The 14,704-nt window shown below is 35.0% G+C and overlaps 2 protein-coding genes across 4 annotated transcripts in view; both read left to right on the top strand.

Moving 5' to 3' along the window:
- LOC127852874 (uncharacterized) overlaps positions 1-14,060 on the top strand; it is a 106,288-nt gene extending 92,228 nt beyond the window's left edge. Inside the window, exons 2-5 of one of the 3 annotated variants that reach the window (XM_052386889.1) lie at positions 956-1,541; positions 4,702-4,860; positions 5,230-5,632; positions 13,363-14,060. In XM_052386889.1, the coding sequence (XP_052242849.1) occupies positions 960-1,541; positions 4,702-4,860; positions 5,230-5,632; positions 13,363-14,060 (1,842 nt within the window). In that variant the 5' untranslated portion in view covers positions 956-959. Of the gene's footprint in view, positions 1-935; positions 1,542-4,701; positions 4,861-5,229; positions 5,633-13,362 lie in introns of all 3 variants that reach the window. The other 2 variants (XM_052386890.1, XM_052386891.1) reach the window with 2 other exon arrangements.
- Positions 1-14,116, top strand: part of LOC127852873 (uncharacterized) — a 106,829-nt gene extending 92,713 nt beyond the window's left edge. Inside the window, exon 6 of the mRNA XM_052386888.1 lies at positions 14,002-14,116. The gene's annotated coding sequence lies outside the window, so the exon portion shown is untranslated. The remainder of the gene's footprint in view (positions 1-14,001) is intronic.
- Positions 14,117-14,704: the final 588 nt, after the last annotated feature.

Below are 14,704 nucleotides of genomic sequence, written 5' to 3'. Positions count from 1 at the left end.
CAGAACCGGAAGTGATCTCGATAGATGCGCGGACTAGGATGGGCAGACGACCACCAGGACACTAAGGAAACAAATCTTTAAATTTTAATGTATTTTAAACTGAATTATAAAGTGTATTATCAATTTACAACTTGAGGTGTTAACTCATTGGCGACGAGGGAAAACGAGAACTTTATTCATAGCGTGGTCAAGTTCGGGTGAATAGGGACTTCGTCTCGAATGGTCAGGAAGACATTCGATTATTGGAGGAAACACCAAGGACAAAGGACTTCTGCGTTCCACGAGGTCGTTGTGAGCGGGTCATCCATTGCGGACATTTAATGTATCTAAATTGGTGAATTTTAGAATTCTTATCAATTGTAGTGGTGGTTTATCGTAAACTTGTGTACAAACGTTGAAAACGGAATGTATTAATAAGGGGAGGTAATTAAGTTGTTTACATTTTAATTGTTCTTTGTTTGGCATCAATGGATGTACTCTTGATTGTTTACTTTTTGATTACCAATGTGGTAGAACTGGTATCATCAAAAGAAACACAATCGGTTAAACACAACGGTTAAAAGGCCTACTTTAGCTGCTGTTTTGCATTTTTTACCATCTGGTATATTCATTTTCACTCAAGTAGAGCAGCATAAATTGTATTTATTCAGTTAACATCTTTAGTACATTAAAGCTCCTGACCTCTTTTACATTTAAGTAATTGCGTAAATAAATAGTTAGCAAAACAATTGTTTATAATGAAGTAATTGTGTAAATACAGACTTAAGATTATAATTGTTTATTTTTATGTAATTGTGTAAATAAATAATTTACATAATGTTTAATTATTTTTTCGAAACATGTACTTGTAACATATTACAAATTCAATAGTAGTCAATCAAACCAACTAAAAGGTATTTATATTTAGTAATAATATCTATAACTTTTTTCTACAGAACATTAAATTATTTTGAAGGAAAATGTCGGATTACATTGATATCATTCGCAAACCGGAAACCCAGAACTGGTTTAAGGCGGCCATGGGTATGAACATCACACGTGACTGCCTGCTCGACATTGTGAAAGAGATTACTCATGAACTGTATCATACCATTCGTAAAGAGATCAATAGAAAACACGGTGTTCCCGAGATCAATGTCTGCAGTCAGTGTCACACTCCAAACGTTTTGACTTGTGACGACGATAATAAATGCTGTAATAAATACGGAAGATGCGCATTTCATAACATTCATAAGTTTCAAAATTGCAGAGCTAAATTATGCAATGAAATATGTAAGGAAATTGTATACCATCACCGATTTCGCAATCGTTCAAAACCAAACAGTTTTCAAGGCCCTACCTGGGTAAACACAGATGCGTCTAAATGGTGCGCCGACCCCTGGCAGATTGCAAAATGCTATCTCTCAAAAGACGCATACAAGGACATTAATAAAGAAGAAGAGGCTGACTTCAACGGCATAGTTAATATTATGTACAACTGTGAATTCTTTCAAATGTATTTCAAGGACGACCTGACACAAAAGGAAAATGTCTGCATCAAGGTACTATTACTGCAGAAAGTCTAGAAATTAATACATGATAATCTTTACAATTGTGATTGAAAAAAGTTATTTCGTACTTAAAAATTACTAAAAAACATTTTCAGTTCACACGCAGGGGTATCATACAAATCACCCCCTTTCTTTGGACCCCACCCCGTCAACCTGCATTCCACCCTCTGGGCCAGGGTCCCATGATTTTATAATTGTTTAAGACAATGTTCTATGATGATCTTGACAAGAAAATACAATTAGCAAAACAATCAACAATCAAAGGTGTCTCAAAGAGCCAACGTTTAAATTTTAGAAAGAATTGACTTCTACCTGAGGTGAAATTTCGGAGAATTGAGTAAAAATAAAAGATATGTGGTTTCTGTTAATAGTTTTATCAACTCAGTACTTGTTTATACTACTCATAACACCATAACCATCATCATTAATCAGAAATAACGCACATTTGGCAGTTTGGGCAAAAAATTTACAAATGTAAACCAGCACACTTAGGTGTTCGTGTTGTTTTATTAATGAATTTATCTGATTTTTATTATTCCTTTCTTCGAAGAAGAGGAGATATATTGTTTTACACATGTCGGTCGGTCGGTCCGTCCACCAGATGGTTTCCAGATGATAACTCAAGAACGCTTAGGCCTAGGATCAAGAAACTTCATAGGTACATTGATCATGACTGGCAGAAGACCCCTATGGATTTTCAGGTCACTAGGTCAAAGGTCACAGTGACTCGAAATAGTAAAATGGTTTCCGCATGATAACTCAAGCATGCTTACGCCTATGATCACGAAACTTCATAGGTACATTGATCATGACTGGCAAATGACCCCTATTGATTTTCAGGTCACTAGGTCAAAGGTCAATGTCACAGTGACTCGAAACAGTAAAATGGTTTCCGGATGATAACTCAAGAATGCTTACGCCTATGATCATGAAACTTCATAGGTACATTGATCATGACTGGCAAATGACCCTATTGATTTTCAGGTAACTAGGTCAAAGGTCAAGGTCACAGTGACTCAAAACAGTAAAATGGTTTCCGGATGATAACTCAAGAATGCTTATGCCTAGGATCATAAAACTTCATAGGTACATTGATCATGACTGGCAAATGACCCCTATCAATTTTCAGGTCACTAGGTCAAAGGTCAAGTTCACAGTAACTCGAAACAGTAAAATGGTTTCCTGATGATAACTCAAGAATAATTAGGCCCAGGATCATGAAACTTCAAAGGTACATTGATTCTGACTGGCAGATGACCCCTATCAATTTCAGGTCACTAGGTCAAAGGTCAAGTTCACAGTGACTCGAAACAGTAAAATTGTTTCCTGATGATAACTCAAGAATAATTAGGCCTAGGATCATGAAACTTCAAAGGTACATTGATCATGACTGGCAGATGACCCCTATCAATTTCAGGTCACTAGGTCAAAGGTCAAGTTCACAGTGACTCGAAACAGTAAAATTGTTTCCTGATGATGACTCAAGAATAATTAAGCCTAGGATCATGAAACTTCATAGGTACATTGATCTTGACTGGCAGCTGACACCTATTGATTTTCAGGTCACTAGGTCAAAGGTCAAGGTCATAGTGACAAAAAACGGATTCACACAATGGCTGCCACTACAACTGACAGCCCATTGCGGGGCATGCATGTTTTACAAACAGCCCTTGTTAATATATTACCTTTAACTTGCTGTGCATGAAATAACTGATAAGCCTAATTAATTGTGCACTAATTTCTTTAATAAAGGCTGAAATGGGTTGTCGATTTAAAAAAAGCTTCATTTCACTCCATTTTCTATTTGTCATTGTTTGTAGATTATTTTAGAATTTTGATTTATTTTAATGGTACACATTACAGTGCATGTATATTTACTTTGAACAATTGTAACAAAACCATACATGTTGAGTACCTTTTTACTGGCAACTTCTAATAAAATCTCATTTAACAGTAGAGATTCCAAATCTGACCTGTAGACGAGCCCCAAAAGTATTGCCAGTGCCAAAAAATCTTTATTTTAGAAGAGATTTACTCTTTGTATTTTCTCATTCCCTAGTGTTGTAAAAATGGGTCAATTTACTTTCCAGGGGCCGTATTCAAGTAGCTTCTTAAGTTAAAAAATAACTTAAGTTGAAATATTGCGCAATATTTGTTCTCATTTCCGCCATTTTTTCTTTAAACATAAGATTTCACTTGTGTTAAATTCTGGTAGCTTCATAAATTTAATAAATTTCTTTACTCTGTGTTTTTTTTCTTATATATTAAAAATTAAGTTAACTTCCTTTAACTCTTAAAGGAATTTCTTAGAGAGATATACTAAGCGTCTCATGTTTTGTTTTTGACATTTCAAATTTAACTTAAGAAATTTATTTAAGAAATTTCTTAACTTAAGTGAAAACTAAACAAGCTACTGGAATACGGCCCAAGAAGCATAAAATAGCACAAGGCAATTAATCGAGGCATGATGTATGAACAATTTCAATAAATGTATTGACTCCTGACTGCCAATTCCAATATCAGTAAACGGAGTAGAGGTCACTTCCACTATATGAATGTCTCATGAGAAGTTATCGCCCACATCGCCCTTATAGCTGAGCCCATTACCTGTGGAACATGGGGGCGCTTTGCTTTGATATGGGGCTGAGTCCTGTGATTTAGTGTGTGTCTTTTTGTATATAATCTACCACATCAATGCAATATATATTATTTAATGTTTAGTTTTAACAACTGGATTATTTCAATAAAAAGGACACTTTCAGAATAATCTTTTCAATGACCATTACAATCAAGTATGGTAAACAAATGTTAAGAACATTTATGGAATAAATATATATTTCAATAGATGATAACATTGACAAACTATTTTATCGAACAAAAATTTAGCAAAATATAAACAGTTTGAATACTTCATTTTATGATTCTGATTTAATGTCCAAATGAGTCAAATACTATATGGTAACTTTTAATCGACATTATCTTATCATTTTATGAATACTCGTTTGTACATAATGAAGTCGAATACTTTACTTTCTTGATATTTACTTTATTGGTGTTGAAATAATTAAAAAGGAGGTATACACCAGTATTAAAAAAGACACACATTCACTCTCACAATGCAAAAATGGTTGAAGACAAGCTGACATTTCAGGCTCGAGATGTAAGGCAAGCTGTATGCCATTCCTCCACAATGTCTATGGCCAGCCACGACAGTGACAAAGCCATCGACACTCTAGTAGCGCTGTTGCAGAGCCTGAAACATTTCAACCATCAGGCTGTGTCGAAGACTGCAGTTGAGAAGCTAAAACAGGTTTGACAAAAGGGTATTGTATATGGTGCACATTACAAATGAATTAACATGATTTGATAATGTACATTAGTAGCACATGGTAAGTTATAGTGATCGCTTTTTGTGAGTCGTCAACATTTTACTTGTTGGTACATTTATCTAAATCATATATTTGTAGAGATCAAAATCGGGTCATGTGAGGTCAAACACAAGGTCACTATGTAAAATAAGAGAAAAACTTGTTGAACCTTTTGAAGTCCAATTTTATAGTTATATCTTCATAAAAACTTGGTCAGATGATTTGTTAAACTGATATCGCGGCTCAGGTTATAGCAGTTAATGTATCGCAAGAAAGTCATATAACTTTTGCACACGTTTGTTTTTTTACAGCTGAAGAATGGAACGCTAGCAATTACTACTGAAGACGTTGCAACAACTTTTCAGAACTTGAAAGACAATTTAATTGCACAAATAAAAGAAGCTCTTGAACAAGAAAGGGATAAAGTTGTCAAAGAAATGGTCGATGCTTTAAATGAAAACATAAGTAAAGCACTTGAAACAATACAAAGGAAAGGCGATGACGTTCTAAAAACTGTACAAATGAAAGAAGTTGACATACTTGAAACGGTACAAAGGAAAGGAGAGGATGTACTGGAAACTGTACAAAGTACAGGAGATGACGTACTTGAAACGGTACAAAGGAAAGGAAATGATGTACTTAAAAAGATACGAAGGAAAGAAAATGAAGTGCTGAATAAAAAGAACAATACAACAAGGAACAGTACACTATACAGTAGGTAGTATGCATGTTTATAAACAATGACATTTGAGTTATTTTAATACATGTATAATGACAAATTCTTATTATCTTCTAGCGTGTATAATTATTAAGATATTAACATGGTCAAGGGAAATAATCTGAAACACTTCAATAATGTATCCTTGTTATCCTATTTATTCATGAAAAGATGATTTGGTGAACAGAGCAATGTTCTTATCTTCAGTCAACATAATTTGGCAAGTTTTAACCCGTTAGATGTGTATTCGTACGCGCCGGTAACAAAATAACACAAAATTATATTTAAAGCACCTCTCCATAACCGAAGTTTCCAGTAATGTAAATTTTACGGCAGAATTATGATGTTTAGTAGATATTCTCTCTCCTTATCATTTCAAAACACTTGATGCAAGTGGGCTATTTTTTATAATATATTTCTTTGACCAAAGATAAGGGTTATACGACAAAGAAACAACTCGTTTTAAAAGCCTTGATTTATTGCTCTTATCGATATGTTATATATTAATAAAAAATTTAACTGCATATTTTTATCTCGACTATTATATATGAAATATATAAAGTGGAGCTATCCTACTCACCCCGGCGTCGGCGTTACCGTGAGCGTTGGAATATTTAAGTTAGCGTACCACCTCAAATATTTCCTATGACAATGTCCCTTGACATACTGCTTTTATATTTTGCATACTTTTTTACCAACATGACCCCAACCATTTAACAAGAGCAGACAACTGTATCAAGCATTTTGTAAGAACTATGGCCCTTTTTTGACTTAGAATAAGCATATTATTGATAAATCTATGTTAAAGTTTGCGTACCACCTCAAATATTTCCTATGTCCCTTGACATATTGCTTTTATATTTTGCATACTTCTTAACCAACATGACCCCAACCTATTAACAAGAGCAGACAACTGTATCAAGCATTTCGTAAGAATTATGGCCCTTTTTTCACTTAGAATAAGCATATTATTGATAAAACTATGTTAAAGTTTGCGTTCCACCTCAAATATGTTCTATGTCCCTTGACATATTGCTTTCATATGTTGCATACTTCCTTACCAACATGACGCCAATCTATGAACAGGAGCAGACAACTGTAACGAGCATTTTGTAAGAATTATGGCAGTTTTTCCACTTAGAATAAGCATATTATTGATAAATCTATGTAAAAGTTTGCTTACCACCTCAAAAATTTTCTATTTACCTTGTCATATTGCTTTTATATTTTGTATACTTCTTTACCAACATGACCACAATCTATAAACAAGAGGAGACAACTGTATCAAGCATTTTGTAAGAATTATGTTTTCTTTTTATACGTAGAAAATTGAAAATTGGTTCAGTTTTGTGTTTAGGTTCACTTTATTCCTAAAGTATCAAAGCTAAACTAGCATGGAATTCAATTTCATACTTGCAACACGTACTTACTATCATAAGGGGACTGTGCATGAAAAGTTATGTAACTCTGACTGGCATTTTGACAGAATTATGGCCCCTTTTATACTTAGATAATTTAACATTTGGTTAAGTTTAGTGTTTTGGTCCATTTTACTCCCAAAGTATCATAGCTATTGCTTTCAGACTTGGAAAACACGCTAACTATCGCAAGGAGACTGTACAGGGCAAGTTACATAACTCTGGTTGGTATTTTAACGGAATTATGGTATTTTAACGGAATTATGGCCTTTTTTTGTCTTAGTTACTTTGAATATTTTGTTAAATTTTGTGTTTAGGTCCACTTTACCTCTTAAGTATCAAGGCTATTGCTTTCAAACTTCAAATACTTTCTTACTATCATGAGGGTACTTTATCAGGCAAGTTGAAGTTGACCTTGACCTTTGAACGACCTTGACTCTCAATGTCAAATTAATAAATTTTAATTAAATTGCCAATACTTCTTCATTTATGATCAGATTTGATTCATACTTTGACATAACAACACCTTCCTGACAAACCACAATGGACTCCACCCAAACCATCCCCCACGCCCCTACCCAGAATCCCCCCCCAAAAAAAATAATAATTTGTTTCCTTTTTTTAAGCTCTACTGCGAAAGGCAGAAGAGCTTATGGGATGGCATTGTGTGTGTGTGTGTGCGTGCGTGCGTGCGTGCGTACGTGCGTGCGAGCGCGCGTGCATTGGACTTTTCTTGTTTATCCGATAAAGTCCACAGTTTTCAACCGATTCTTTTCAAATTTGTTCAATGTCTTTATATTAATGAGGACTCGAACCCTATTGATTTTCAGGTCACGGGTCAAAGGTCAAGGTCACAGTGACTCGAAATAGTAAAATGGTTTCCGGATGATAACTCAAGAATAGTTAGGCCAAGGATCATGAAACTTCATAGGTACATTGATCATGACTGGCTGATGACCCCTTTTCATTTTCAGGTCAGTAGGTTAAAGGTCAAGGTCACAGTGACTCGAAATAGTAATATGGTTACTTTTTCTTGTTTATCAGATAAAGTCCAAAGTTTTCATCCGATTCTTTTCAAACTTGTTCAGTGTCTTTATATTAATGAGGACTCGAACCCTATTGATTGTCAGGTCACTTGGTCAAAGGTCAAGGTCACAGTGACTCGAAATAGTAAAATGGTTTCCAGATGTTAACTCAAGAACGCTTAGGCCTAGGATCATGAAACTTCATAGGTACATTGATCGTGACTGGCTGATGACCCCTATTGATTTTCAGGTCACTAGGTCAAAGGTCAAGGTCACAGTGATTCGAAATAGTAAAATGGTTACTTTTTTTTGTTTATCCGATAATGTCCACAGTTTTCATCCGATTCTTTTTAAACTTGTTCAGTGTCTTCATATTAATGAGGACTTGAACCCTATTGATTTCCAGGTCACTGGGTCAAAGGTCAAGGTCACAGTGACTCGAAATAGTAAAATGGTTTCCAGATGTTTACTCAAGAATGCTTATGCATAGGATCATGAAACTTCATAGGTACATTGATCATGACTGGCAGATGACTTCTATTGATTTTCAGGTCACTAGGTTAAAGGTCAAGGTCACAGTGACTCGAAATAGTAAAATGGTTACTTTTTCTTGTTTATCCGATAAAGTCCACAGTATTAATCCGATTATTTTCACACTTGTTCAGTGTCTTTATATTAATGAGGACTTGAACCCTATTGATTTTCAGGTCACTTGGTCAAAGGTCAAGGTCACAGTGACTCGAAATAGTAAAATGGTTTCCGGATGTTAACTCAAGAATGCTTAGGCCTAGGATCATGAAACTTCATAGGTGCATTGGTCATGACTGGCTGATGACCCCTATTGATTTTCGGATCACTTGGTCAAAGGTCAAGGTCACAGTGACAAGGAATAGTAAAATGGTTACTTTTTCCTGTTTATCCGATAAAGTCCACAGTTTTCATCCGATTCTTTTCAAAATTGTTCAGTGTCTTTATATTAATGAGGACTCGAACCCTATTGATTTCCAGGTCACTGTGTCAAAGGTCAAGGTCACAGTGACTCGAAATAGTAAAATGGTTTCTTGATGTTAACTCAAGAATGCTTAGGCCTAGGATCATGAAACTTCATAGTTACATTGATCATGACTGGCAGATGACCCCTATTGATATTCAGGTCACTAGGTCAAAGGTAAAGGTCACAGTGACTCGAAACAGTATAATGTTTTCCGGATGATAACTCAAGAATGCTTACGCCTAGGATCATGAAACTTGATCATGACAAGCATATGACCCCTATAATTTTTCAGGTCAAAGGTCAAGATCACAGTGACTCAAAACAGTTAAATGGTTTCCGGATGATAACTCAAGAATTCACTAGGTCAAAGGTCAAGGTCACAGTGACAAAAAACTTATTCACACAATGCTGCCACTACAACTGATTGCCCAAATGGGGCATGTTTTACAAACAACAGCCCTTGTTTAAAAAGAGCAATAGCGAAGCAATAAGTCCAGAATGACTTCCCCTTGAATATGAGAACATTTTGAAATCCCGCTTGTTTACGCAATTAATTCCACAGTTTTCATCCAATTATTTCAAAATTTGCACAGTATCTTTATATCAATGAGGACTTGAACCCTATTGAATATGAGCAGTATCGGAGAAATAAGTACACAATAATCTCCCCTTGAATTTGAGTAAATTCTCCTTGTTTGCGCGATTAAGTACACAGTTTCCATCTTATTCTTTCCAAACTTGCACAGTGTTTATAGCAGTAGAGCGATTCAGGTCCTCATGGGCCTCTTGTTTATTTTTGAAGATCGTCTAATAAATGACCACATCCCCACATTATACCCCCCTCTCCACCCCCACCCCCCACCCAAAAAGAATTGTTATGCCCCCGGATCGAATGATCGGGGGTATATTGTTTTTGGCCTGTCTGTCTGTCATTCTGCGTGTATTTGGTATGCATGTGTATCTCATGAAGCTGCACATTTTGAGAGATGAAAGGTCAAGGTCATCCTTCAAGGTCAAAGGTCAAATATATGGCTTCAAAGCGGCGCAATAGGGGGCATTGTGTTTCTGACAAACACATCTCTTGTTTTTTTCTTTGAAACATTGTTAAAAATATCCACAAATATTAATTTCCTTTACTTTTGAAGGAGCGTCCAACCATCTTACCCAAGCTATTGCTATCAAACTTGAAATAAAATCTTATTACTTTGTTTTATGTCTTTAAAATGTTCAAGAGATTGTGGAAAATAAACCTGAACTCAGAATCGTCTATAAGGTACAACTTCTTTAAAACATAAGCGATCAATATGTTTCAATTATGGTCCTCTTCCACTTAGAATATGACTATGTTACCTGGACCATATTGAATATGAACACTTTCCCCATGATGGCTTAAGTTATACTGTCAAGCACTCGAATAGTCGAGCGCGCTGTCCTCTGACAGCTCTTGTTTATTAATACAGTGTGTGAACAAAGTTCTCTACCCATTTATAAGAATTGAACTGCAGTGTTGGGGTAAATTCGAAAAAATTGAATATACTTACAGTTTGAATTGGAGGCAATTTATCTATAAACATTCACATTTTACAAACTTGATCCATTCTAAAACACCGCTTTACGTTTTCATGCATATTGCTTTCAAATTCACACGCACTCGCACTCTAGTATGCAAACATTCAAATGAATAATGTAGTCGTGACGTAATCACATCTTCGGAAAGGAGATACTGCAGTTTCAAAATTCAAATAAAGACTACATTGATCTAAGACGTTTACAGCGTTCTTTTTTGTATTAAAAAAAAGAAAATGACTAAATTAATGTGAATAATAAGGACTTTTGTGTTTGGCAATACGCGTAAATGAAAGCGGATTGCTTTTAGAAACATATTAATAAAAAATAATAAGAAACAATTTAAGAAAAGTGCTTTTAACATGCAATTAATGAGAAGTTTGCCCTATTTTGTACTATAAATTTTGGTTAAGGTAAAAGTGCAACTTGTCCATATCGGTTATTTCACTTCATGTATTCAATTGAAACTGTACAAATGTGTTTGGGGTCAATTTGTGATCTTACCAAGTTCCATAATTCTGAACTGCAGATTAGCAGAAATGTTCTAATTTTGTACTTAGAAATTTGGTTAAGTGGATATGCAACATTTCCATATCACTGTTTCTACTACAGGTATTCATTTGAAACAATGTGTTCATGGTCATTGGAAAAATGCCCAATTCGATAACTCTGACCTGCAATTTAGCTTTACTTTTAGTAAATCTCTTTATTTACTACATATATTGCAATAAAACGTTACCTGTGGGTTATGTATCTATATGAAGAGTCACTGACCAATGCCTTTAACTCTAACCAGACTTTTTGCATGATAATATCCCACCTTTTTTACTTAAAAGAGTTAAGTTAAGGTTTGAGTACAATTGGAAATGTTAATGTGTGCATGCAACAAAAACATATCTCAGTTACTTCAATAGACGTTAATTGACACATCGCAAATGTATTTGGGATCATCGTGCACGGTCACAAACTCATAACTCTGACCTGAATCGGGTTACATTTGAGACCAATAGGGTCAAGGTTACTTTTGTAAGGTCAATGGCATTGATAATAAAATATACAAAAGAGTTCCCGAACAATAACTTTAGCGCTGATGAGGGTGTTCAGTGATTTTTTTTGCCCAAAATTACCGCCGATTTTCGGCTGCTTCCCAATAGCAAAATTCCACGTTTTTTCCCAAAAATCTGACCAAAATTTCCCAAAAAAAGCCCACACATTTTTTTTAAAGAGAGAAGTCTCTTATGACTTAATGATGATTTCTTAACTCTAGACCTCAACTTTATTTTTTCAACATTCTACATAATATATACCTTTAATTTAGTCCTTTGTGTCAAGAAATAATTTGCCACTTTTATTGATTAAAAAAATCCCAATTTGACCAGACTCCTTTTCCCTAAATGGCTAGAAGAATCCCTGAACATGCACTTAAAACAATACTAATGCTGTTACTTATAATCATATTTATAATGCTTAATTTTTCCCAAGTTCATGGATTATCACGCTATTTTTCCCAATTTCACAGTTTATCGCGATAATTTTCCAAATTCAAATGGAACAGGCTGTAACAAACAAAAGCAAAACAAAAAATCACTGGTGTTGTTCTTTGATTTGTTTGTAGATAGTTTTTATGCACACCTAGAGTAGGATTGAATTCCATGCTAGTTTAGTCAATGCCATTGTTATTAACAAATTGGAAAAATGGTTTTGCTACCTTGAATTGTTATGAAGGTATTGAGCTGGAATATTTGGACTTAGTGCGTGGGATATTTACATTGTAGTGTATACATATTCAGCTTTAAGTTTGCATATACTATATAACTACTATAGACATTTGACATCAAGTATGTAGTTAAGGTAAGCATATCATGTGAATATAAAAAGGACTTTAAAAACGGAAGATTTTAGTTTAGTTTAGAATAGTTTAGCGCGTTGTCTTAGGACAGATCACATTAGCTAGAATTGATTGATTATTTTATGTAAACTACTGAAACGTGTATATTTTGTCTTCACTCACTGTCTCATCCAATCATCATCATCACTGTCATCGTGATAAAATAAAACATGAATATAGCAGCAACAAAACAGCATTACCCGCCATGTGTATGTCTTTATTTTCATGTGTTGCTTGTTTCTTTTTTTCTGATGTTTTTTAACATATTAACTTTTTATTTTCACTACTCATTAAATGTGTAGAACTAAATTGTATATTTGAACGAACAAACTTGTTTTTGAACGGGAAAGACTGAGGGGAAACAATTATGTTTCAAACGTTTTTTTCAATACAAGCACGTACAGTCTAAAAAGGAATAACTATAGCGTTAATATTTTAATTTAGAACAAATGTGTGAGTTTTTTTGTAGCGAATTCTTTCGAGTCTGTTTATAGTTTAATTGTGTTTATTGATCTGAAATTTGTAGGTACAACGTGATTGGACAATTACGAGTATATCTAGGAATGCTATGATATGTTTGAAAAACTGTGTAACATGTAAAAGCATTAAAATGTATAATTTTAGACAATTTTGATGAGAACGACCATATGCTGCAACTAAAAAAATCATCATAATACTCATCATAATAATCATCATGATCATTTTTGTTATCCTCGAAACTGTTATCACCAGCAACATCATCATTTTCCCACTGTTAGCACTAATAGCCACACTTAGAATATACTATTAGGTTTCTTAAAATAGTTATATATCATTACAATTGCATTTCTTGCAGAAATCCAGTCTTGGTTAGTTCAACAGTACAGAAAAAGGTGTGTTGTGCCGGTGTCGATGCTGGATCCTGACATAGATGTACCTTTAGAACGGATCTATGTTTCTCCGTCCATCAAGGAACTTAAGAGAGGCCAAAACGGCAGACAAAGCGGAAGTAAAACAGACAAGACTTCAACGATGGAAACAGACGTGAATTCCTACAAAGAATTGCTGAATCGTGATGGGAATCAATTTAATACAATTTATATCCAAGGCGATCCGGGTTGTGGTAAAACGACATTTTCAACAAAGCTAGTTCTTGATTGGTGTAAGGCCAATTCTGAAAATGGTGCCAGTACTAAGAAAAAAAGGAAAGTCGCTACCAGAGGAAAGGCGTCAAACCGAACAGGTTTCAGCGATCTAGACACTTTGCGAGACTACACATTTCTGTTTTTTGTGTCATTACGTGATTACAGTGGAATCATGTGTAACGTCAGTCAGATGGTCGAGGAAGCCATAAAAAGCAACAAACTACCTTGGGATGACAGTGTCTGGGAACATAAATGTATTGTTCTCACAGACGCTGCAGACGAATGGCACCATCCTGAAATACCCCTCCCACCGCCATGTCACATAGAGTGCAAGTGCCGTAAAGACCGAGGTATGCCACTGTATTTAAAGCGAACAAACATTACCAACATTATAACCGCACGACCATAGAAACTTGCCAATCTAAGCATGAGCGATACTTTGACGCGTATGTTCGAAATTTCCGGCGTTGCAAACTACAAAACCTTATCAGAAAATGTTATAAATGTTTTAGCTGAGAAAGATGGTATTTCTGAAAATGATAAACAATTCAAATGTATTGATTTCTTGAAGAAAATAAAGGCACAACGTTTGCACAATCTCATCACAATACCAGCTGTTTGTGTGCAGTTAGTTCATCAGTTTTACGTTGGACGATTGATGGAAGGTTCACTATGTGCCATATACATGAATATGCTAGATATGCACATAGCCAAGGGATTGCAAAAACTTGAAATTGAAGATTTTGACACTGAAAAAACTTGTTTTGTGGAAATTGCACAAACATTTGGAACGGAAACAACCGAGTATCTGCGGGGAAATTGGTCGCTGGTCAGCTCTGCAAGTTCGCTTGCATTTAAAACACTCACAGACTCTAATAAAGAATCTTCGCTAGTATTTTCGGAAAGCACAATCACAAACCTCATGACGAAAAAAAAACTTGATTACTTACTTCAGACAGGGATTATCACAAAGAAAAAAGCGTTGGCGCTTAGCTCGCTAAAAAATGTTCCATACATGTTTGTGCACAAAACAATTCAGGAGTTTCTAGCATC

Source organism: Dreissena polymorpha, chromosome 12, assembly GCF_020536995.1.
Source record: "Dreissena polymorpha isolate Duluth1 chromosome 12, UMN_Dpol_1.0, whole genome shotgun sequence".
Taxonomy (NCBI): Eukaryota; Metazoa; Mollusca; class Bivalvia; order Myida; family Dreissenidae; genus Dreissena; species Dreissena polymorpha.
Note: the sequence above shows the minus strand (reverse complement) of the source record. Positions and strands in the feature narration are given on the sequence as shown.